We start from the raw sequence: 25,799 nt of genomic DNA on the forward strand, positions 1-25,799 counted from the left end.
TCACTGCCCTAACTTCGGACAGTCATTTTCTTCACTGCGTAACCGCGACGCACAGAGAGAAAGAGGCTCCCGATGCGGATGACGTAATCACGTCGTTGCGTGAAGATAAGACGCTCGATCGTCGTCGTAACGTAACATTGACGTCACGACGAAAATGCATTATTTGAAACTTCCGTCGTCCTATGTTTACATCTTTCGTTCGTTATTTTCGATACTTCAGATGAGTATAATAACACGTTAGTCATTTTAATCAGGAAATGCATACGTAAATATATCTGATGCAAACCGTTTCAATCCACAATGAAGTATTTTAACGGGCTTCTATCGAAGTCTTTGAAGTATTAATATTCTCGACGGATAGCTTTTTTTATTCTGCGCGGTTATCTTTATAAATGATAATTTATATCAAACACACGGTAAATCCGATTGTAAAGTTTAATTTAAAATTCAACTTAATCTTGTAAACATGTAGGTCCCGTTTATTTGTTGGAGATTAAATTTATTTTTAATTTCGAGTGAATAAAATTCACCCAGGCCGTATTCAATAACTGTCATTTCGACTACTAATCATAAAATAATGGTTAAGTCAGTGCACTGTGCCATATGGACGTTGGAATTATCATAGTTCATTATATATTCGATTTTTAACGTCATCGATTAAGTGTGACATGTATTTTCATTAATGTAATTTTGGCATATATTCATACATGACCGAACAAAATACAAAAATATTAGATTGAAACGCCGTCTTTATCTTAACGGAAATTGTCATATTGGCTCCGTTGTGTCTGGCGTCAAAATTCATTTCCGCGACGCAGTGTGACGTCGTGTCGGAAGTGAGCGAAAAATAATCTACGTGAGGTTGACGTAATTTTTGACGCTGCGTGAAATCTTAATATTCTTACGGAATTTATAATTCAGAATTTTTGGTTTTATTTAAATCTCGTACGACATCTTGCGATCACTCAAATAAATTATATACATTGTTGTCGCCCTCTACCGAATGATGGTATTTTGACGACGATAGCTTCAGTAGGAGCGACGCTCTGCGCCGTTGAATGCCGGGCAATCAATTTTCGGCAAAATTTCCGTTTTTTTACCAAAAAAATAATTATGCAACATTAAAAAAGATGAGAATAGATGTAGATATAACAGCGCAACCTATAATAATTAAAATTAGCAATATACGGCGCGTTTTAGCCAAGATATGGCCGTTTAAAAATTTTGTCCGAAGTTAGGAACTGTCCGAAGTTAGGCGCTTTTACGGTACCTCGATCCTAGTAGAATATAGTGAGTCGAGGTATGGATTGAAATAAATGGTTGAGCACCGGCGATTTGTCTGGATGGGTACGTTACGGCTGTACGGTATGGGGCAGGCGCAGAGAGTGTTTCAGTAGTCTATATTCTACTATACTATCAGTATCTCCCATTCTTTCATGAGTGATTGCATGGGTACCGGTACGGTCAGACGGTACCGGTACCGTACCGGCATCGCACGAGTGTCCAGACAACTGAGCAGTTAAGTAGCATTTTCGAATTCAATTACCTTCTACACGTAAAAATAAATTTTCGTATTCAATTCTATATTCTCTTATCATTATTATAAATATATTGCTTGTGGTTGAACTTGGAGCATGGAGAATTTATAGAACATTTTCATGTTGAATTTATTGAATATTGCTCATGAAAATCAGTAGTGAGTTAGAAACCCAGGAAACACATTTGTGCGTGTAGGATTGAGCCTGACAACGTTGGTCCCAAGCAGCATCAAATTTTCTGAAAATAAAAACGCGTGACAACGATGGGCCACGATGCGGACCATCGTTGTCAACCTTTTTATTTTTACCCAATTTTTTTTTTTTTTTTCGTTTTTATTTTTAATTTTTTTTTTCATTTCTTTTTTTTCAATTATTTTTATGTTTTTTCACAACTATTTTTTTATTTTCGCTTTTTCATTTTATTTTTTAATTTTACGCGTGACAACGATGGGCCACCATACAGCTGTCATACTCTTGTGACTGTGAGCTCTCGTACTTCTACTATCAGTGTGCCTACCAGATGAAAAGTTTTTTCAGTGAACTTGAGTTCTCCGAAATTCACTAACGGGTAATTCATCGCTACGATTCGCAACAGGTCCCGGCACTTCAGTTGTCCCCCCTAAACTTGCACAGAGAACAGTGCATGTGTGTGCGTGACCTCACTTTAAGAAAATATTCGATTGTAAAACTGACGATGTTTTGTGCAACAATATCCAACCCTTCATATTTGTAATGTTTAGTATAGCACTGATGAACTTTCCTATTTCCCATTCAAGAAACAATGCAGTTATTCAATCGCCTGATTCAAATATTTCCAATATAATAACACATCATTTAAACAGAAAATTAGAAATTTGACTCCAGGAATCATAATGGTGTATTTGCATTGAGTTACATAAATAGCGATATAAAATGGGTGAACGGACTAAAATTGAAGTGAGGTTTAATTCGATTTGTGATGTACAGATGATTACAAACAAATATGCATAGATTTGGCAAATTAGTTTACATACAAAATATGACCAAAGTATAGTGCGGAGAATGAAATTTCTCGTATGTGATTTCTAAAAACTATAGCGAAAATATAAAAAACTGCGTTATGATGAACAAATTTTAACAAAGCGTTTTGATGCAGGAGACAAAAGCTGTGATAAATATAAGGTTCATTAACAATCTCAAAAAGTTCATTTCATTAAATACTAATCATATAAAAATCTAACCATAATTACTAAGTCAATCTAATTAGACTCTCACAGTGCCATCCATTACTTTGTTGTATAGATCAGGATCCAGCGGAACATACTTCTTTTGTTTTGAATCGAAGAAATACAGAGGATCTGTTATACGATGTATGTCAAAGGCTTCTTTCGTCAGGTTAACTTTTTTGAGCTTATGGGTACTGGTCACCTCGATTGCATCTGTTTGTCTTATAAACAGTGGTCTGGCATAACTAGGTAGAATCATTTCCAATTGCCCATATAGTTTTTCAATGTCGACAGTTTTCTCAGGATCTTCTATACAAGCCATTCCAGCTTTTCCGTCAGCCAGAGGGATTGTTACTCCATATACTGCGACGGTCAACTTTTTGTAAAACACTTTGGCTATTCTAGATTCACATTCAGCTGTGGATACATTTTCACCTTTCCATCGAAACGTGTCTCCAGTTCTGTCACGGAAGTACATGTAACCGAGTTCATCCATTTCCAGAATATCACCAGATATGAAGTATTGATCGCCTTTTTCTAATACATCCCTAACAATCTTCTTCTGAGAGGCGGATTCATTAGCATATCCAACATATCCTTGTGTTGGACTCCCTTTGATAATTTTCCCAACAATCATTCCTTGCTCACGGGGCTGACATGGAGTGCACAATCCATCTAGTCCACGTATAAACTCACTATCATCATCGACCCGCATCAGTTTTACAGGATAAGCAAATGGTGCAATGCGAGAGACAAAGCCGCAAGAACCAGCCTTGCTATCAATATTTATCAGATTGGCATTTCCTTCTGTAGCACCATAGAACTCTCCAACTTTGGCAATGTTGAATCTGCTTACGAATTCCTCCCAAATTTCAGGTCTTAATCCATTGCCAGAAATCAACCTGACTCTATGTTGTTTATCTGTAACCTTGTGTGGTTGGGCAAGTAGATATCTGCATATCTCGCCAATATACAGAATAACAGTTGCATTGTACTTGATGCAGTCAGTCCAGAAATTAGATGCTGAAAATTTACTGCGAAATGCAAAAGTCAAGCCATGAATTAAACACTGGCCCAAGCCAACGATTCCACCGTTAGAATGGTAAAGAGGAAGTGCACAGTACAAGATATCATCTTTCTTATATGACAGGATATAGTGGGGCATAGTGCACATAAATATAAACCGATTATGTGTAATCACAGCTGCTTTTGGTAAACCAGTCGTCCCAGATGTGTAAATGTATGTTAGTCGATCAAAATAGTCAGCATCTTTTGGCTGCGGAAGCGGATTACGATTGCCATCTTTAAAAACATGATCAAGACATTTAGCATTTTCCATCAATGTACTTTGATCACCAGCATTTTGCTTCTCACTTGACTCACAAACAGTGTAATAACTCATTTCTCCCTTTAAGTTTTCCCGAACATCTTTGATATGAGTGGCCAAACCTTCATCTATAATAACAGCTTTCGCTTCGGCAATATTAATGCAATGTGCAAGAGCATCCCCTCTTAGATTGAAGTTGATCAACGCAGACACGACTCCAATTTTTGAAAGGCCGAGCCAGAGAGCTACAAATTCTGGTCGACTGGATACAAAAATTGCAACATTATCTCCTCTTTTCAGCCCCAACCCACTAAAGTGATGTGCGATTGCATTGGAATATTCTTCTAAATCTGAGAATGTCCATTTCACATTTTCCCATTGTAGTGCAACCTTCATAGGATGCTGACGGGCAAGATCTTGAAAGATTACAGGAACAGTACGATTGCGACGTATGTTCCTTGCCATGTATAATTTGAACCTCACAAGGCAAAAGAGAGCGAACAAATCACGCCTAAGTGTTTTAATACAAATTTCAGCAAACTTCCATCCTCCAGTAAGAAGATAAACACCCAATATAACACCAGCATTCAATATCAAGCTTGTGGTTATGTACCAATATGATATCACCAACGGCACCATGTACATAGCAATTATTTTCATCATTTTTAAAATTTTAGAGTTCCACAGGTGACTTGATCTAAAACGAAAGAACCTTCTTATTCTCATACTCTGAAAAGAAATGGCAGTCAGTTATTTAGTCGTTAATAATTCATGATTGCTGTTAAGACATTAAATTTAAAGTTAATAATCAACTGCAAACCGCAACATGTCGGCACAAAGCCATCCCGATGTGTATATACCTAATTACACAATCTGATGTTTGTCATATTAGGGCAATATCCGAGCTAAAATCTGTCTTGCTCAGGAAAAACTAATGAAAACAACAACTGATTACTTGCTTTTAACATAGGATATGTGACAATTAAACTCGAGATTTTCACTCATTCACTTTACTTTGAATACTATTAGACAATAATTGTGTTCTAATACCTTAATACTGGGTAAATTCAAAAGGAACTAAATGTTAGTTGAGTATTGTGTAATGTAGGAGGACATAAACTACACTCAAACCTACCAGATCTTGCCAAAATAATACATGGATCATGAGAATAACGTTATTTTACAGACTACAAGTGCTCAAAGATAAGATCACCACATGTCTGAGACACGATATTCACAGACATTTATGGCTTGCTAGTATGTTTTGAGTAATTGATACAACCTATATGGCTATACTAATAGTTTAAATTCGAATTTTACTCATTATTATTAGAAAAAATGCATAATATTCCTGCCAAGCTGTCAATGTTCACTAAGTTAGAATGCGGCAATGGATTTTAGAGCATCAATCTATTGCAAGAATCTCTGCAATAATAAGGTCATAATCAGTGAACACATGGGAAGAATGTTGAATCATTTGAATGTTTCATTAGGTGGATCATCCATTAGCATTGACATCTTTTTGCTATTCATATTTGAACCCATTTGCAAACCTAATGCATATGCTACCACCCTCGAATCAACTGATATTTTATCTTGTGAGTCGTTGCACCATTTTGTTAACTTTGCCAATGTAAAATCTCGAACTGGAAAAAGTATAATCTCAATAGATTCACCATCATCCAAATGCTGTTGATGTATTGCATTGTCTTTACTATCACCATCTATTTCCATACAAACGAATGTTATTGTTGTTTCTGAAACGCCAGGATCTAACGTTGCATTAAAATTTTCAAAGACTTCGGTTACTTTACCACAATAACCTGTCTCTTCATACAGTTCACGTATTGCAGCATTACAAGGTCCATTATCTTTTTTATCAATAAGTCCACCAGGAAATTCAAGAGAATATCTACCAATTGGTGGTCTGAACTGCTTAACAAGAAGAAAAAAATCATGATGTAGTCTTCGTTTTAAAACAGGAATTATTGCAACCCCATCTGTTACATCGGAATTTACTTTGGTTACTCTGCTAACACTTTCCCATTGTCTTTCAACTCCATCTTCATCTGAATAATGTATAATATTGGATGACAGCCATTTTCCGCTGTGAATGACTTCTGTTTTAGTGATATTTGGTTGTTTTATGTTCTTCTTATGAATTGGTTTGACAACATTTCCATTATTATCCATATCAATTACAAGGAAATCTGTTTCTAACTGAAGATACGATCAGTCGGTACTATGCTTTCAGTACTATAAAATCGGATATATTTGAAAATTATTACTAAGATCTGACTGGTAAGTTAAGAGAGATTGGAGTAAGATTTAAAATACATGTTTGCAAGACTTAACATGCAATAAAAAACAAAGCAATAAAGAAATCAGAATCATAAAACAAAATATAAAATGAACATTAGACCATAGTGTTTGATGACGTATCACGAAAGTTTCGGCCAATTTATTATCTAGTTTTCTTCACACCTATATGCAAACTCAAGATATTATGAGAGGTCAACATAGAAACAGAAACATTTTATAGATAAAAACTGCAAAGCAAATCAGATAAAATATAAAAAGAAATAAAAACGTTTTATTATATCAGATCCAACAATACAGCAATATCATTCAATTAATCAGGATTATCCCACCTAGTTTTGGATCATGAAAATGGAGTTGCAATTGCAATACACCCCAATGAATCTCAAGGTAGATTGCTGTTTGAACTAAAAAGTAAATCTACTTGAGGAAATTGTGATATATAGGGATTTATATCCAATTTATGATTCATTCTATACGTAAGCGTAGAAATACTGTACATAGTTAATTAAGATTGTTATAGCCAAAAATTAAATTAATGCTGGACAAAGCATAACGATATGTCTGTAGTTCTATGTCCCAAATCATTTCTTGTGATGTGACATGCTGGGATCATGTGGGATGTCCTGAAGTACATGCCGCAAGTACTTCTAGTCGGCCTGGCATTAGCCATTAGCAAGCTCTATGACATGATTGTGACGTCGCAGTGATATAATTTTTGGGTGACGTACTCAGGCGGGGGTTCGGAATATTATACTAATAAAATCGTTGTGCTACGCCGACTAGAAGTACTTAAGGACGCGTACTCCAGGAGACCTGTATAATGTGTACCAAAATATCAAACCTGTTCAAAAACAAACTCTTAATTCTGAAATATGAAAGTGTTTGTACTTTAATGTAAACAAAATTCATAACTGTCTGAAAGATTGATTAGGCTACTTGAGGAAATAGGAATTTCTGAATTTATTGCAGTCCTAATTCGGGTACCGGTACCACATGCACTTCTAGTTGGCCTGGCTCAACAATTTTTGCATATGTTAATCCTAACCCCCACCTGACTACGTCACCAAAAAATCACGTCATTTGGACGCCACAGTGACGTCTGGTATAGTTTAGTACCACAAGTACCAAACTTCCGGTGGGCATATCACAACTCATTCAACATATGTTATTCCCAACCCCCACCTGACTATGTCATCCAAAAATTAAGTCACTACGACGTCGCAATCTTGTCATACATAGTGCTTGCCAAAGTAGCGGTACCGGTATAGCTACGATCGCCCGAAATGGCATCTGCGCCGCCGATAACGAACTGAATAACGCCAGCGATATCTCTCATATCGGTATGCTCATATTGCGCCACTGTGACAACGTAGTCACTAATTTTTTCGTGACGTTGTAAAGTGGGGATTGGGAATGACATATGCAAAAATTGTTGAGCCAGGCCAACTAGAAGTGCATGTGGTACAAGACTAAAAAATTTTTGATGTGCAATCCTAACCTCCATCTGACTAGCCATCAAGACCAAGACTAGCTATGTAATTACGCAGTGACGAGAAAAATAGCTGTTCGATTTCGGGTGCTCGTCTTGGATGGCAGTTCGTATAGTTTGACGGGCTCTATTACGTCACTGTGACGTCGTAGTGGCGTAATTTTTTGATGACGTAGTCAGGTGGGGGGTGGGATTGACACGTGAAAAATTTGTTATGCTACGCCCAATAGAAGTATGTTAGGTACGGTACGAAACTACATGAGACCCCGAAGCAAAAATTTCGTTACATGACACCGCCAACGTTCGATGAGCACATGATCGGAGCACATGACATTACGGTCAAACAACATAAACGATCGTTATGTCCACTAACGTGTCCAACAAACTTCAATGTCGAACGGAATTTTCGTATTTCGATTTTAGTACTAAGGTATCGAATCATTATAAAATGAAAACAATTTTAATATAAATTTGTTTTCATTTAAATAAACTTTTCTATATTCATCACCCCTTCCCCCCAAGTATGGGACAACGATCGACCGCTCCCTTCCCTCTTCGCTCTAACGATTGCGCTCACCTTCCGCCGACGCCTGATTAGTCCGGTCAAAGCGTAAATATCACCAATGTTCCAAACCTCATTGATTGAATGCCAAAAATCAACAAATTTAACTCAATCAAAAATTTTCGATACTTCGATGACATTCATTGAAATACTCCAACGATTTCGTTGTGTCTTACCTTCCCGATGTCTTTCTCACATCACAACAGCAAAACATTATAACACATATATTTACATCTATAATATAATCATGAAGTTTCATAGTTTGTACCATGTATCCAGTGGTGGGATTTTTTGTTAGCCGGTTTCATCTCAGAAGTCATGTTTTTTCAGGCAGTTCTATTACAAAAAGTCATATTATTTTAGTAAATAAAATGATTAATGCTAATCGGTTCGCTGATTTCATAAAATTCCGTGAGACGGTTCTATAGAACCGGTGCGAACCATTGGGGTGTTATATACACCTCAATGGTGCGAACCGGCTGAATCCCACCACTGCATGTATCATTATTACAAGATTGTAATCAGTAATTTATTTTTTCACCATACTATATACGAACTATACATACACAAATTGAGGAAATATAAAAAATCGCATTTCAGGGTGAAAGGAGATGCCGTAAGTCGGGTCTGGAATTGGAGATATGGTTCTAATTGCGTTTAAAGACAAATATCAGATTACATGGTTTCTTATTGTATTTCAGAGCAAATATTACAAAATTCTAAATTTCAATTGATTGGTTGGGTATTCGGTCAATGACATTAAACAACATGATGCGCAACTCCGGCATTTTTGTCCGAAGATCGTATTCGATAGCACGCTCCAATGCACATACTTGACGAGACGAAAACGAGCGGATGTGTGCTGCTTTCAAGGCGTAGCACGAATGGTGTTCGTGCCTGCTTTGACAGTTGTTGTCGATTTTAATGATATTTTTGAAAGTTGGGGTAAAAAGAAATCGGTAAAAGGTAAGGTGAATACTATTGTTGTATATCACACCCGGGCATCGCACTGTTAAGTACATGTGGGAAAGCCAGCCTTTGTCAAATACTACGAAGTTATTAATTCAGTACGGTACGTAGTTGCCCATTTGCCGAAATTACATATTTACTTACTCCTTATGGTCTCAAATAGTTCATGCACTTCCAGTTAGATTTTTTTAATCAGTGAGGATATATACTCATTGTTGATTGCTGCTCATTGTAACATACTATTACGCATTCACTTTTATTTGCGTATTGAATCAAAGTGTTAACAAGTTCACCTAACATTTCACTCATACCGGTCTATATTGTATAGTCTGATTTCTCAAGTATTTGGAGCCACGAATGCTTGTAATTTTCTGACTAAACCCTTTTATTAGTTGGTTTATTTTCCAAAATTCAGTAAAATATTTTTTAAATAAAACATGAGATATTGGATTTATTAGCTTTTCCATTCTGAATCATATAGACTGCTTTATTTATTCTTAACGAAAATTAATAAATCTCCTCTCTTTCTTCAGATGTGAAAGTTGTGGACAAACCTGTCTAAGCATTGTGAGACTCTTGCAGCACAAGAGGCAATAGCAGAAATAGTAAGTATATCAATCAAGAAATTAAGCCGACATAAAGCAAAACTTTCAACTATTCGTCTAATCTCAATTTCCTATTATTTATTCACAGGACAACTATAGCAGACGGGAGATATCAGAAGTCTGGCGACATATCAGTGACAGTGTGATTCCAAGAAATATAATGCAATTGAAAATAGAAAATTGCAATAGAAAAACAACCTATGGAGGCATGCAAAGACATTTGACCCTCCGGTAGAGTTGTGTATGGCCCCCACATCCTGCAGGGCTTGAGGAAAATAACTAAAAATTCCAAAGCGTAAGATTGCATAAGCGGTCTTATTTGTAAAAAAGCACAAAACACGCCAGACATACTTAAAACAGCTTTGGAAATGAGGATTACGGGTACCTCACTGCACCTGTGTTATATTTGGTTCATCAACTTTTGGTAGTACTATAGAAGAAATTCCGGAAGGGGTATAATCATCATTCATGATAAAATACTATCATATATTTTTTGAACAACTTCAATCTAGACCAGGGATCTCAAACTCGCGGCCCCAGAGAACTTCCAGTGCGGCCCTCGAACGCTTAACAATAATTGTAATAGTATTTTGGAAGTTTTTTTTTTATCTAAATGTAATAGATTTTTCAAACCTTCTAAAGTGAAATTGATTATTCACACAGAAAACAATTTACTGAAAGTAGTTTTGGAATATTAATTTTTTTGTCCACATTTTGACCCAATTAAGAATACACATCAAGCTAGCAAAAGAATACTTGAATAAAACACTTGAGTAATTAAATTAAACGCAAAGTACACGAAGAAGGTGGCATTTTCGAAGAAAATGGGAGTTGTAACATTTCTGCTCTTCACAAAATTCTGAAGCACATTGTTTAATTTGTCATATTTCCATCAATACAATCAAAAAACACAATAAGCTCAGCAGTCAATATGACAAATTCGAAGACCAACTTCGAACAGAAAATTTCCATGTGTTTGTATATTAATATAATTATACAACGACTTAGTTACTAAAAATCAATATCAATAATAATTCAAGCAATCCTATGCCACGCAATGTAGTGCGAAATGTCTTGTCGAAAAAATCTGTCATTTGTTTTTTTACTGATCTATACATGAAATGATAAAAGTAACTTTTTTGCATTACTGGAATTAATTAAACATTCGTAAAGATCCAGATAAACCCATGATCATGTGGCCTCGTTAGTTAGAGTTGGTACTATAAAATCATTTCAGACTGGCCTTAGTATGCTGGTGACACAAAAAAGCTGCCAAACGCCAGGACGAATGTAATTATTAAAACATTGAGTTTATACTGTAGTATTTTTGTTAATTTTAGGTTCATATATTTAGATTAAGTTATTTTTAGTGTATGTATTATTCTTTCCTTATTGAAAGCTTGTTCAAAAATGATTTTGATGGTTGTACATAGAATTTTACGATTTTTTATAATAAATACTGTAACTTGCAAATGTTGCAATAATAGTGGAATGCAAATATTAATATGTAATTGCATTTGAAATTGAAGAAAATAATAAAACTTAATCCAACTGTTTAGTTGCATCACAATCTATGTCACAAACTAAAACTATCTTAAAAATATCTTTTAAGTATACATTATCAAAAACTGTTTGCGGCTCTTTTTACAATTTTCAAAATGCAATGCGGCTCTCGAAAACCCATGAGTTTGACACCACTGATCTATTCTAGACGATTCAAGCATTGCTTTGGGAAATTATATCACTTCAATTAAATTGAAATAATCTCGCTATATTAAATACAAAATCGTTGCTATCATAAAGGTAAACCAATTCAGCCACTCGAAATATATTGGCCTTCACAAAGCAATGGAGGCAAAATTGAGAGTTCATGAGCTATGAACATTTGCTCTTTTCTTTGTCTTGAACTTTCCATACTCCACAGCCCCTATTAATTTTATGATAACATTTTAATTACCATGTGATGGTCATACATATCTTTAACTTGTATTTTCTGTCATGATGTATTATCTCAATGTGCCAAACTATTAATTTGTGTGCATATTTTGCTTCCAGATGACATAAATGTATTGTCATGTTTATTACCTCAGCTTGGAGTATTGACAAGAAAAAGGTGCCAGTAAATTAGGTAAAAAAATTTTCAACTCATTGTTATAATCAGAATTCACAATCAATAGGAATTATAAACAGCCAACAATCAGTGAGAATTATATGCGAAATCCCTCAGAATAAATTTGTCTAAAATCGGAGGAAGGCAAAAAATATAGGTAGTTTCCATTCACACAAGCATTTCAAGAAGACTTGCTCGAGCCAAACTAAATGAGCATCGTCAGGTGATCGGTAAGGCTGCAAGTTGAATTCAGCCCTGCAACCTCCTGCATAGAAGATAATATTAATTAGTGGGCTATGAGCTAAATTTAAACAAACCTATCTACGATGCATTATGTACCAGCAATGTTACCTACGATTAACTGAATATGTAATATGTCTAATAAATTCACCTACAAAAGCAAGTTCGATAGGTGCAAACTTTGTGTTATGGAATTATATCGCAGCACAGTTTTGTATGACACCCTGTTTGAATGAAATTTCAATGATTAAGCGCAAACATTAAAATTACTAACTTTGAACTTTGTCATTATCTGCAAAATGTTCCACACAAATCTTTCCGCTATCGCGTTTGTAATCTTCTCTGATAAAACAAAAACGTCTATGATGTCCAGAATTGCTCTTTACAGCTTGCCTGTTATTCCAGCTTTCCAAGTAAGCAAAACTTCTTAAATATAGAGATTATTTTGTTTCGTTACAGGCGCAAAAAGGCCGGTACTTCACGTAAAAAAGACGCCGAGTAGCAAAAGCGAGCGGAAAACGGACGCGAAAGGCGACGAGAAATATGTGCATTGGAGCGTATCATGAAATACAATGTTTTGCCTGTAGTCTTATGGAGTGACGTCAGAGTTGCCTATCATGTTGTTTAATGTCATTGATTCGGTAAATAGGCCTAAATAATACGATGTGAAATATGTTTCGTGCAAAAATTGGTTTTACCTATTTTTCTACAACAAGAAGGTAAAACAGCAAATTAGTAAAACTGTAAAACAAATTCAACAGTCATAGTTTCGTTTGAAAATACGGTGTGATGTAGTCCATTTTTCTTACTTGTCCCCAACTTTCTACTGGTGCAAATAAATCGTATACTGATGTTTGTACACCAGAATGAGGCAGCAAATTGTATCAGTCACATAGTAGAATGAGGTAAGGTATATATACTTAGCGAAATTATCAGGAATGCCCATTGGAAAGAATAATACATCTATACATTATGTACAGTTCACATGCCGCTCAACTTTCTTTCACTTGCTATTTTTGATATATATACGGGAAGTTGCTGCGGCTGTTATTTCTGTTTGGAATAATTTACATTTGACGGCATGCTGCTTTAGAACTACCAACTTCGGAAGAATTTTGAGATTCTTGATACAAACACCAAAATTTCCCTCCATTTTTGTGGTCGTAGTATCCTCCGATATTTTGTTTGCAGTTGACACATCTACATTTGTGAAACTTGAAACTGAATGCAAAAATAAGATATCGATATTGTGTTTGACATTATCACTAATTTAAATACTGTAGTAGATATTTGCACTCTGTATTCGAATTAAACTGTAGGCAAGCCCAATTTCTATATATATATATTATATTTTGAGCACATACAATAATCTAATGCAAGGAGTGTTAAATTGATAAAATCTAAGAGATGCTTTGCTTCCTTATTTTTTGATTTATCACACGATTCGCATTGAAAAAAATTTGAAATTTTGAAAAACTTTTTAAATATAAAATAACCAATGTTCAATTTGAAACAATTTACTCAAAATTAGTCTTACCCACGGACTTGGCAATTTGGAGTTGAACAGTGATGTTTTTTATTAGAGTTGGAATCAGGAACACACGATGTTGCGTGAGAAACAGCAGTAAAAGACGAACTCTCCAAGAGCCCCAACATTTTACGATCTTGGTGTAAAAAGGCACACGGGTTTTGTATGGAATCCATTTTAAATGCAATATGTGTCTTGCACTTACTGCAGCGGAACTGAAATTTGAAAATATTGAGAGTTTTTCAGTTTTCACTGAGCTCCAAGCGAACAAGAATAAGTCACAAAAAAACGAAACTTTTGAAATGGCTGAATTACACGAAAAAAAAGACTTTTTGGCACGATATTAATAGAATAGTTATTCTCATATTTTTGACGATATCCTATAGATAATATCAAACCTCAGAATCTTGCATTCCATGTTTTTCTTCTTCATATAATCGGATCAATTCAGCAACGTATTTTTTAATAATATTGTCAACTGGTTTCACACAAGCTATCCAATGTGTGAATATGGTTGCATTGAGATTATCATTGCTTTCATCCAGTCGTTTGATTTTTCCGTTTATGACTTCACTGAGTAGAATCTGAAGACAGTTGTTGGGGATTTAGTGGACGCGGAATTAATATAACGGAAAACTCATATGTATATATGGTGGTAAATCCACTCGAGGATGCAATTATCTAAACCCAACAAGTCTGGGACGAAACAACAAATGTTCTCCGGGAACTTTCCATTTTTTGTTTACAACTACTAACAATCTGAAAACAATTGATGTTATATAAGGAGAAAAGCGCTTTCTGTCCCAACAACAACACGTACCTTACACTCCCTGTCCAAAGATTTTTAATCGGCAGTGTATTTGACAAACTATCGACATATATATATGATAGGGTAATCCTAGTCATCCAATTAAAGTTCCATATAAAAACTTAGCTAATTTTACGTACCTTTTCTTCGTCTACTACTTCCTTATGTTTCTGGTACTCCATCTGGCTGGCAAAGAACATCAGAAGTTTCAAGTTTCCTAGTGTCTTCAAGAAACGCGATATGTTAGCAGTATTGATTGGATTTAAAGAAATATCCAGAATCTTCAAGGACTGAAAAATATTATACACTAAGTTGTTTATGAATATTATATATACTTTGCATTGCGTATATATCCTGTTTTGATAATGGTTTTCAATACAAGTATAACTAAATTAATTCTGCAAAATGGTGAAAGGTATGTGGTTTTTTGATAGGTATTTGCGAACTTTAAATCAAATATCATATCTCCAAATATCCACCTTCAGTCCGGTTGGTGGCAATTTTTTTTTATCAGAAAAGATGTTCCAATTTCATACCATGTGTTTTTCCCTGTTATAGAAGTATTTTGAAGAGCACGTCTTATATAAATATACCATACCGTCTGTCATACGATTTATTGATAAAATATCGTCATAATATTTAATTTTAATTACATTTTCTGGTAACTTTTCTACAGCATCCATCAATGGTTGTACTCCTTCATCGTCAAGCATGACATTGCTTAGCACAAGAATATTGAATTTGTGAAGATGTTCTGACATTATCCGCACTCCGACATTTCCGAGGGCAACGCCAGTCAAATCAAGCTTTTGCATCTGAATATGAATGAAATATAAAATAACCATATCCAACGCAGATATTCGGAGAAAGTCAATTGATAAAGATTTTTAAAAGAAGCGATGTAAGAATTAAATGAATGAGCATTGATTGATCAAACAGAAGAATACTATACAGATATTTATAGCAATTCCTGCAACAGAAAATAAATGAATATTTAGCACACCTTTACAGAAGTGTTCACCTATAATATATTAATGAAACCAAGTTGAGTTAGGGGAAGGGGTTAAACTTGAGTCAGCAAACAACAATACGTAAAATTTATTACATTCATATTAACAATGTTAAATCCTTGTTTGATTGGCTATTTTCATAGCTTGAACCTCCACTAGGGATGGCGGAATCGAGTCCGGATTCGATTACAGAATCGATTCTTCGCGGAATCGACTAGAATCGATTCCGATGCACCGGAATCGATTCTCGAGTTTGAAAATTGGATTGCAAACAATGTGTAACGTTTTGTGGCAATTTCTTCATATATATATATATATAAACTGCTTCACTGCTATGTTGAGTTGCTACGACACCGCAAACTTCACTATATATAATATATATATTATAAATATCGCTAGTAGGCTTTAACGTTTATTTATTTCAAAAATCTCTGTGGGTTCTGACGGATTCGTTTTTTTTTTGTGCGGTTTTGTCTCATGTGGCAGATTGGATACCCATACTACTTAGTTTCGGACTTCTTGTCCGTCCAGAATTTGAACATCGCTGTCTTGCTTGATTTCATATGGTATTGCTTGGGTGGGTATATTTTTTCGGTAATATGTCGAGGAATCGAGATTCGGAATCGAGAATAGGAATCGAAAATTTAGGAATCGGATAAGAATCGAATACTTGTAAGTACTCATACTTGTATTTTATATTCAGATTCTGGCCAAGTCAAGTCGTAAACCTGAGTCAGTTTACCAATCATAAGCTTATTATTTATAATAGAATGTAGTACAAGCTCGTGGCAATATATTTAAAAATTTTACTTACTTTTACAACTTTTTCGAGTGCCATTTTCAGTCCGTTGGTGCTCAATTTCCCGAAACGAAGAGAAAATTTTGATAACTTTGGTAAGCAATCTGAAAATGCTTTTATGACGCCATCTTCAAAATAACTGTATGACATATCCAATGATAATGTCTAAAGTATATAGTAATTATTAAGATACCCTGAAAATATAATATATATCTAAATTGATGAAATTATAGCAAATAGGATTGTGTTATTTTCCATCATATATAATTAGGATTTAATAAAAAGCAAACTCTTGTTTATCCATAAGAAAACGTGTAGAACTACAACGGTGATGCAGCTATTAAATTCAGAATAAAGCTTTTCCTATGTTCATTGAAATAAATTGTCCATAAAGAACAATTTAAAATGTTAGACGATACAAAGTTATCATCCGAATTATTCGCAATACCGATTGTGAGCCTATATCAACATATATGTTGGTCGATATACGGTTAAATTTCATCTAACAGCAACTTTTTTGAAATGAATGTGAACGCACATGTTTTTTTTTCAAATTAGATAAAGTATTGTCATCGTTAATATTATTTTAGTCTATGTCGTACTTGGTCACAATCTAGGATACTTTCAGCCAGTTGTCCAGCATCTTCAGCAGAGAATGTCGTCACAGATTCCTTTGCTATTATTCTGGCCATTGTCAATGATTTAACAATGAGATTGTCGACGTGTGAAATTAAAGGAGCCATGTTGATAAAAGCCGTACTGTCGAATGAACAGTGACTCATGTCCAAGTATTCAAGCTGCATAGTGACACGAACAAATATGGAAAAAGGTTAAAAATGCGATTTTTTTTCAATGCTCCAATTGTAACTGTTATCACACATATGTTTATTTTGACAAGTCATTTTTGCATTTGTATTGAAGTGGCTTCTCGGCAGATATTATTCGATTTCAATTTCGTTTATGTCTAATTAGAACGATTCATTTATTCGATAATTCGACTATTTGATATGTGGGATAATTCCAATTTTTATACAAAAATCTGCAAAGTCATACTTCGGACTTCTTGCCAACAATAAACTATTAATGAGACATACTTAAAAGTAGGCGACATTGTAGAGTTACTCTATATCTGACATCCAGATCAGAATATAGTTGTTTTGTTTTTGTTGGCCATTAATTGTATTACTGCATATGTATGTTATAGAATTCTTTTTCTTTAAAAATCATTATTCTTTATTTTAAAACCTTACCCTACAAGATCCCAGCGCCTCATCTAGAATTCGAAGGTCAGTAGATCTCACCAGAGAATATCTCAACAGAAGCCATTGGAATCGTTTTCTCTCAAAACACCGAAAAAAGTTTGCCATCAATGCATAGTTCATTTGGATATTGCTCAAATCGATCTGAGTGATGTGTTGAAAATGAGGACCCAATGATCGCAGCTGAGCTGGTGTCATATTGACAAGGAGTTCACAAAGTTGAATAAAATTCTTGGATGTTCCTTCCTTTTTATATATATTAGCAACGCGAATCAAACCCCTTTTCTGTTTCTCATCGGGGTTCAATTCGACGGCTTCACCCGCTGAAACGAACAGTTAGAAATATGATTTCGTATATAATATTATTAGACTAATGATTTGAATTGAATTATCACTGTTTCGTGGTTATTGATTTATCAATCTGAGAAATATTTTCTCGAGAGTCGATCGGTTTGTACCTAGAGCTGAGTAATCAAAGTAAATATTTAAGGTATTAACTGGCCGCCTCGGGGGCACACGATTTTCTGAATTTTGACAGTATTTATAATCTTTAAAATCACGTTAGTATTGCATTAAATCGATAATTTGGTTAGGAGCATATAAATATATGGTTTGCATAAAGCTACTTCAACTTTATTATGACACAATGTATAGAACAACAGTGTTCTAGGACATTTTCAATTTCCAAAGTACAAATTTACATCATCCAAACGCGTGAAAAAATCGTTGTTCTACAATTTTTTTTCCATAAAATGATTAAACAATTTAAAATTAGGCAATCAGGTCATTGAGCTGGCAATATACATTCGTTATCAAAGTGCATATTTTTGTCTTGTATTATATCATGTATAGGCGCATCCCCATCTAATCATACTAAATGATAAAAACTAGTAAGCGGTTTGCCGTCCCCCGATGACTGTTGTATTTAGGCTTATACTGTGAATGGTATCCAACAGACCGTTTTCATCCTGTGCGGCTTCGTCCCGGACTCGATCCAGATATTCAGACAATTCGTTTTCTGAAAATTATTATGAGTATTTAAAATACACACCAAAATTATTCTTCCTCAATAAGATTCTTTCGTTATAAACGTGGTAGATTTTCAAGTTCAAATGTCAAATTACTATCATGTGCAAAATAGTCACATTATAGTATTTAAGCGTATACAAAAATATGGCTCAAGTGAAAGCCAGTGATATTTGTATTGCGACATATCCGGGTGACATAAACCATATGTTATTTTGACACAGGTTGTTTGGTGATAAATCGTAATCGTTAATTTAAATCGTATTATATATTTTCTGGAATAAAAAAATGTCAGAGCTTGGCAAATGATGAGAATTCCATGGAACTCACGATCTGCTCTGCTGTATTCCACTGGTTCACCGTTTTCGTCAACTGCATGAAAAAAAAGGTTGTCAATTAATCGAAAAAAACTAATTACTTTGCACAATTTTGATATGTTACCAACAAACAAACCTTCAATGTTTCTTCTGTCTCCCGGAAGAAAAATGTTCTGTTCATTTTTTTGCACGTTTACATTTCCACAACCTGCGAAAGTTCCTGCAAGGCAAGGTGAATGGTTGATTTAGCCATGTCTATCTTTCTCCAAAATTGTTATCAATGAGGCTATCTTGTACAATTTTTGAGACTTATGTCGTATAATCCTTCAAAATTTATAGTATCTCATTATGTAACATGTATACTGGGGCTTGCCCGGGGAAAGAATGTTTGAGATCTTCTCAAAATAGAAAAGAGCTATTCGGGAGATCATTTGTCTTGCTCACAAGAAAAGGAAAGCTCAAACCTTCAATTCCTGTTACATTGACCGAGCCTTCAGTATTGCTGTTTCCGTTTTCCATATCAGGTATTTCGGCATTTTTATTTACCATAGCTCTTGTATCATTTGTGTCTAGGGCTCCCAAAAACCTCATGTCACCGCCTTCTGACACAGCAGCGACCTCACATGCTATCATCGTATTTTTTCCGCTGACCTCTTTCTCAAAGTTTATCTTCAGACCTAAATTTTATTAAGAAAAAATATAATGTTTTTCACTTTTTGTTTTAAAGTGATTCGTTTTGTGTATCATAGTATTTGCATATTAGATTTTAAATATATCAAAGGCGCGTCAAGAAATTTTTTTTTTTTTATTCATTTATAAAATCTGCAGAAGTAGGCTTGCACGTAATTGACAAAAATCAATTCCGTAATTACGGCCAAATCGATTACGTAATGACCCCGTAATTGCGATATTTTTTTCACACATTTAAACCTATCATAACAACCAATTTAATCCACTTCTATTCCGAATGGGACATCGAAGTTTGGTTTTCATATTCCCGGCAGTACTACATGCCGACGACAGATGTTAAAGACAAATATCAAGGAGTGAATTCAAAATAATTTTATTCTGATTTTATCTTTTGTATAAGCTTTGATTTTTTTACCCAATTTATCACCAAATTTTATGCGATCAATTTTATCATTACCAACACTGGTAATATATTTAAGAAACGATAGTTTACTTTTTTAAAATCGTATTAACGTATTAATACGACTTTCGTATTGAATAAAAATTCCGGGTTGCTAATTTATTAATCAACTACAAGCGTATTCTCTCGTTTGATTATACTTTCGCTTGCCTCGCGACGAAGACTTGTTATTTCTTGTATTAGTTAGCATTTTATAATAATTATTGTTGCCGACTTATTGACGATATTCCGAATTTCATGCTTCATTTTACATTAAATCATTTCGCGGCCTATAAGTTATAACATTATTTGCGATAAATTTAGATCAAATATTAATTATTTGCGCATTATTTATAATACCGTACTTATATGACATGCCTTCTCCGAAAATACAAAGTTATATCGAAAAACAATGCATTTTGTGACATTTATTTTGCACTCATGAAAATATTAATTTATTTTTCTAACTCAAGTCGACAATCCTATTTGCCAAGATTGACTCAAGTTTGGTCGAGTGCCGGTGGTATTCGAGTCGACGATAAATCAAAATAAGTTGCCGCATTTGGTAAAGACAGGTAATCATATTTGGCCGACATATTGCGAAGCATTGTGAAAAACATATTGAGCAATGCCAAGTCCGGACAGATATATAACGATAAAATCGGTAACAGAACATCAAGATTTTGTAATAGAAAATGGATCTCGCGCAGAATAAACACGAGAAATCCCGTCGTAATGTTGTTTCTCTGCCGTCTCAATCGCTTTACCGATGCAGAAAAGACTAAGTTGCGTTGGTTCATTACGTAATTTCTCTTCCGTCTTTATATTGCTGATTGATAAGCGCGACATTAATTATCACGGCATTTACAAATAGACCATGTTTTATAAGTGGATCTCTTACATTCTTCAGTCATTTCGCCCAAAGAAGTTAAAACCAGGTGTGTTGACGTCCATCGGTCTCAACACAATTCTATTCCTTATCTACGGTTAATATGTACATTGGCCATCCTAGTTAAGTTGATAACAGGTTAGTAAATGACGCGTTATGCCTTCCCCATCTGCCTAACAAGAGAGAGAAAAACGGCTGCGAATACCGGAACTCTAACTTCTTTTACTTAAACTTTAATTTTTTACAATCGACGGAATTGACTGCTCTGAAGAGAGCTCGTTTCAATCGCGAAAGCGCTCGACCAATAATTACGACTTTACGTAATTCGTAACTTCGCTTCCGTAACTCGAAATAATTCCGTAATTCCGTAAATCCGTAAATTACGTGCAAGCCTATGCAGAAGTAAACAAGTAGGATCCTTTCGTTGCCTCACGAAATAATATGTAACCGAATGTTAAGCTGATTGCCAACGAGATGTGAAACGTTTTTATGGCAACGTGAATAAGTATGGTCTTACAATAAAAGTGATAGACTTCTAGAGAAAAATAAAAGCTTAAACCAGCGAAAATTTCAAAGCAATCGGTCCAGCAGTAGATGAGAAAAGCGATTTTCTCATAACAAGAAGAAAAAAATACCGACAAGAACAACGACATAATAGGAAAATATTTCGGACGGCCTCAGTGACATTGTCAAGACGGATTGTTTTTGGTGCTCCTGAAGTATGCGCACCAAGATGTCGTATAACCTGAACCCCAACCTGGTACACAACCTGAGTTCAGGTTGTGCGTCACCTTGGTGCGCATGCTTCAGGAGGTCCTTATTTTTCCTGTTGAAAATACAAATAAAAAAAATTGAATCACCTCAAACGAAACCCTAAAAACACAGCTTGCCGCATTTTGCCAAATGAACCATGGGGGATATCAACTCAAAATGTTGTGCAATCAAGCTACATATGCTTCCATTTGTTTTTCCTGTCCCCGGATTGTGGTATATCAAATACATTTAAATCAATATTTTTGCCTCCGTTAACCGAGGTCCATATGGTCTTATGATTTTTAATCTGTTGTCACCGCTATGTCTGTTTACCTTATTGTAATTTGAATACAAAATTAGGCTTGTTCAAACGAGACTTTTCATTTACTCAACGCCTTTTAGCGGAATAACATTTATCAACTAGAAAATCAATAAAGGCACTTCATTTTCTTTGTTCAAATAATAGCACACATTTGCTTTTTTCCCTAAATTTTAGAAGAATGGAAATTTAGCATTACATGGAATCTTGGAATGGGTGCCAATTACGTTTAATAGGAAAGATTTTTAGAGTATTTTCAGTTAAAGCCGATCTAACAAAAAAAAATCGAAACAATGTCTTGAACGTTTTTTCACTGATTTTCTTGTTGCGAATATATATAATCAAATATTTATCAAATAAATAAAACAAATCACTTTTGCGTGAAAAATCAAAAACGGTTGAACGCACGCATGTGATTTGTACATATAAATTTAATATCAAAACTGTGGATGGTTTTGCTAATTTGTTGTGGTGGTTTGCGGTGTTGTTGTTGTTGCTACTTTCCCCAATCATAGAATCTTTTTTGTTACTCTATTCATTCGCACGGGCTCGATGCTTCATTGTTTTTTATATTTATAAATGAAGGTATAGATTGATATTTTTGCCAAATTTTTTGTTTTTTGTTTTCTGTACAACACAAGCGGAGTGCAGTATTCCCATATTTTATAAAAGAAAAAGTGATTGCATGAATTAAAATAAGGCGGTAGCTAATCGTCTGCCATGGGACTCCAAATTTAAAAACAAAAACAGCCTTCTAGTGTATTCAGCCATTTTTTAGTACTGGAAATTTGAAATCCGATCGATCGATATGTTTTTTCTTAACAACAACAACAAGAAATTTAACAAAAGTTTTGCAAAACGATCCATAGGCGTCGTGTCAATAATATATATCCTACCCTGACCCCCCTTCCCCACAATAAAATAAAATGGTATATACGCACCATCTTTCGATATGTTTGGCTCGCAACTATTGGAAGTCCCGGGTTGATCACTTGTTTCAGTCTCATCCTTCGTCTCTTGCTTCGCTTCTTCTTTAAGCTTTTCAGTTAACTCGTCCCTCTCTGTTTGCATAGTTTTGATAATATCTTCCAACTCTTGTATTTTCTTTTTCTGATCAAGATTTTCTTTATGTAAATATTCTAAGTTTGATTTTACGACACGCATTGCAGAATCAAGTTTTTCTTTGGCGTCGGAAGCTGCCTTTTGCAAACTTTTTTCCAACATAGCATTATTTTCTTGCAGCATCGAATGCACATCATCTTGTATTGCTTTATAAGCTGTTTCAAGAAGTCTATTCGCCTTTTCCGGTTTTATTCTTTTACCGTCTTTGTGGTTATTTAAAGACATTATGACAGGTATGATTAGACCTGAAAGTTGTTTAATAGATGAAAAAAAAATAACGATACGTTTCCCTTGTGATTAGCCTATCTGTCGTAAGCATGGTGGCGTTCCAGATTAAGATGTCTGGCTGTGACTTGAAATTTATGATTAGCCCACAATGGATACCAGCACCATTTATCGACTGAATGTTCAAAGTGTGCGCGCAAAACATGATCAAAATGACCAAATACTCACCCTTATGAAGTTACGCTCTCGGGAGATCTCACCAACAAGAAGTTGCCCGTTCAGTTTGTTATTGTCAATATTTCGTATGCAGTTGGATTTTCATTCATTTTCTACAAGGATTAATTCAATTGGATAAGGAAAACGTTGTTTTATTGACTTCTGACGGGTTAGAATCAGACTTTATTATAAACACTTTACATAGCGCAAAGAAACAGGATACGCATACGTAAGACCAAGATCACATATTTCTTGCACTATAGCGCAACTGAGGTGTTCTAGAGTGGAAACAAAAATATGCATGGTAGGTACTACCTATCAGTTGATGTCTGTTTAGAGTCTTGTTCAGAGCAGCAAAGGGGTGAGAGTAATGGGACTAAAACGAGCTGAAACCAGGAAATGCCTTTTTTTTTATGTTTTTCTCTAATTTTTGTTCGCATTACGTGTATGTTTCATTTTGGTGAAAAATAAACGACTGACTGACTGACTGAAACAACAAATATCTATACCCCATAAATCAAACTAATAAATACCATTAAATTTAGTAATATTTTCAAATATTGTATAACATGAGAAGTCTCGAGCATATTGCATTTTTCTTAAGCTTCCATTTATAATTCAAATATTTTAGTCGTGACTCCGCGGTTCAACGTAGATTCTATTTCTATTATTGCAGTCCCTTATCCTATAGTGCATTTCGGACTTCATTATCAGGTTTATATACTCGACTACGCTGTGTTCTTTTCAATATTTATTCATCAATTTTTATTCCACTTGCCGAGCGTTAGTAGCAATTTTATTCAGACCATCTGCTTAAAATCAACATCAAATTTATCAAGATTAAACAACGTGTTACGTAATTGAAACCTGGTTTATTATATGCGTCACCAAGAGCAACTAATTTACTGAAATTTCATGATTTTGAAAAAACTTGAGCTCCTTGTGCAACGCGGCTGTGATAAATGGGATCTTCGCAAGTGAAAGATTACTGGTTTTTGAATTTGTTGTTTACTAAAATTTTATATTAATATCGTGAATTAATGGTCTTCCCTATTCTCTCAATGCCATGCTATATAATAATTAAGTTTTGTACAGTGTGAAGCGCAATACCAATGCAGGTAAATATTGTATAGACAGGACGTTTGATATGCGAAGTACATTCCCTTCATTCCAAAGAGACCAAACCAATAAACGAAAGCATTTTCAGTATTATGTGAAATTGTTTTTTCATAACATGACTTGATATATAGATATTTTTTCCTTACTTTTACGACCTTTGAAGCGTAGGAGGCATAAAAATATTAACTACCGTTTTATAATAGCATAGAAGGGTTATTTATTTGTAGGCGGGGCCGATGATTTAGCGTGCGAACATTCCCCATCACGTCTGTTATGCAAATTACTATTCTCTAAAATTTGTATAATCATGGAAGAACTGGACAGATGGTCTGGGGCAGTGGTTCCCAAACTGTGGATTTTCCGGGGTCGCTTAATTTATGTCAAACATGCGCACACGAGTGAATAGCATTTGAAAGTCGGAATAATAAATTTGTGCTGGTCGGAATGTATCGTAAAAGTGCTTAACATCGGATTTTTGTGCAATACCTCGACCATTTATTGTCCGAACGGCCCAAAATTGCTCGAAAAAACTTTCATGTGGTACTCAACCTTTCGAACTGGTCGAAAGGTACCGGTGTTAGTAAATGTAATTGGATGATAGTGTTACAAGCGCCAATAATATTTCCTTTTTCATAGCTATTTTGATCATGTTACATCCGAATGAGTAATTGTTCCGCTGGTACGCGAATCGGATATTTTGCCAGGATGCGAAAAATTAAGTTGGGCATTATTTTGTATCAGTGTAGCCGATTGGTGGTTATCGAATATACCAAGCAACGATTAGCCCTCGAATTAGGCGTTTGATAAGTACTGCATTGATTGCCTGGCGGCGGCTTAGTCGAGTAACTATACTTTAAGTTGCGATAGCGCTTTGTTCGCGCACGTGTCTAAAATGGGCTACTTGTTTTGTCCA

General features: G+C 34.9%; 3 protein-coding genes across 3 annotated transcripts; all 3 read right to left on the bottom strand.

Moving 5' to 3' along the window:
- Nucleotides 1-2,336: 2,336 nt before the first annotated feature.
- LOC120347318 (long-chain fatty acid transport protein 4-like) lies at nucleotides 2,337-4,796 on the bottom strand. The gene has a single exon (XM_039417237.2). The coding sequence runs from the start codon at nucleotides 4,794-4,796 to the stop codon at nucleotides 2,781-2,783; it is 2,016 nt and encodes a 671-aa protein (XP_039273171.2). The 3' UTR covers nucleotides 2,337-2,780.
- Nucleotides 4,797-4,798: 2 nt separating this feature from the next.
- LOC120347350 (ADP-sugar pyrophosphatase-like) lies at nucleotides 4,799-6,975 on the bottom strand. The gene has a single exon (XM_078117765.1). The coding sequence runs from the start codon at nucleotides 6,261-6,263 to the stop codon at nucleotides 5,544-5,546; it is 720 nt and encodes a 239-aa protein (XP_077973891.1). The 5' UTR covers nucleotides 6,264-6,975; the 3' UTR covers nucleotides 4,799-5,543.
- Nucleotides 6,976-13,434: 6,459 nt separating this feature from the next.
- On the bottom strand, nucleotides 13,435-23,551 carry LOC120347998 (uncharacterized). Its single transcript, XM_078118013.1, has 13 exons — nucleotides 23,146-23,551; nucleotides 19,579-19,791; nucleotides 19,251-19,334; nucleotides 19,128-19,169; nucleotides 18,709-18,789; nucleotides 17,763-18,094; nucleotides 17,115-17,309; nucleotides 16,528-16,677; nucleotides 15,357-15,518; nucleotides 14,844-14,993; nucleotides 14,294-14,479; nucleotides 13,905-14,110; nucleotides 13,435-13,588 (listed from the first exon to the last, which is right to left on the bottom strand). Exons 1-13 carry the CDS (start codon nucleotides 23,549-23,551, stop codon nucleotides 13,435-13,437), a joined length of 2,361 nt encoding a protein of 786 aa, XP_077974139.1.
- Nucleotides 23,552-25,799: the final 2,248 nt, after the last annotated feature.

This window comes from Styela clava, chromosome 11 (assembly GCF_964204865.1).
Source record: "Styela clava chromosome 11, kaStyClav1.hap1.2, whole genome shotgun sequence".
In the NCBI taxonomy this organism is placed as follows: domain Eukaryota; kingdom Metazoa; phylum Chordata; class Ascidiacea; order Stolidobranchia; family Styelidae; genus Styela; species Styela clava.

What these genes read in the sequence shown, in the direction of transcription:
- LOC120347318 (XM_039417237.2), bottom strand. Translation starts at nt 4,796, where the DNA reads ATGAGAATAAGAAGGTTCTTTCGTTTTAGATCAAGTCACCTGTGGAAC.
- LOC120347350 (XM_078117765.1), bottom strand. Translation starts at nt 6,263, where the DNA reads ATGGATAATAATGGAAATGTTGTCAAACCAATTCATAAGAAGAACATA.
- LOC120347998 (XM_078118013.1), bottom strand. Translation starts at nt 23,551, where the DNA reads ATGTCTTTAAATAACCACAAAGACGGTAAAAGAATAAAACCGGAAAAG. An exon ending in TCTGTTGGATACCATTCACA is followed by an intron (nt 18,095 to 18,708) that starts GTATAAGCCTAA and finishes TGTTCGTTTCAG; the next exon opens with CGGGTGAAGCCGTCGAATTG. An exon ending in CCAAATTGCCAAGTCCGTGG is followed by an intron (nt 13,589 to 13,904) that starts GTAAGACTAATT and finishes TTTTGCATTCAG; the next exon opens with TTTCAAGTTTCACAAATGTA.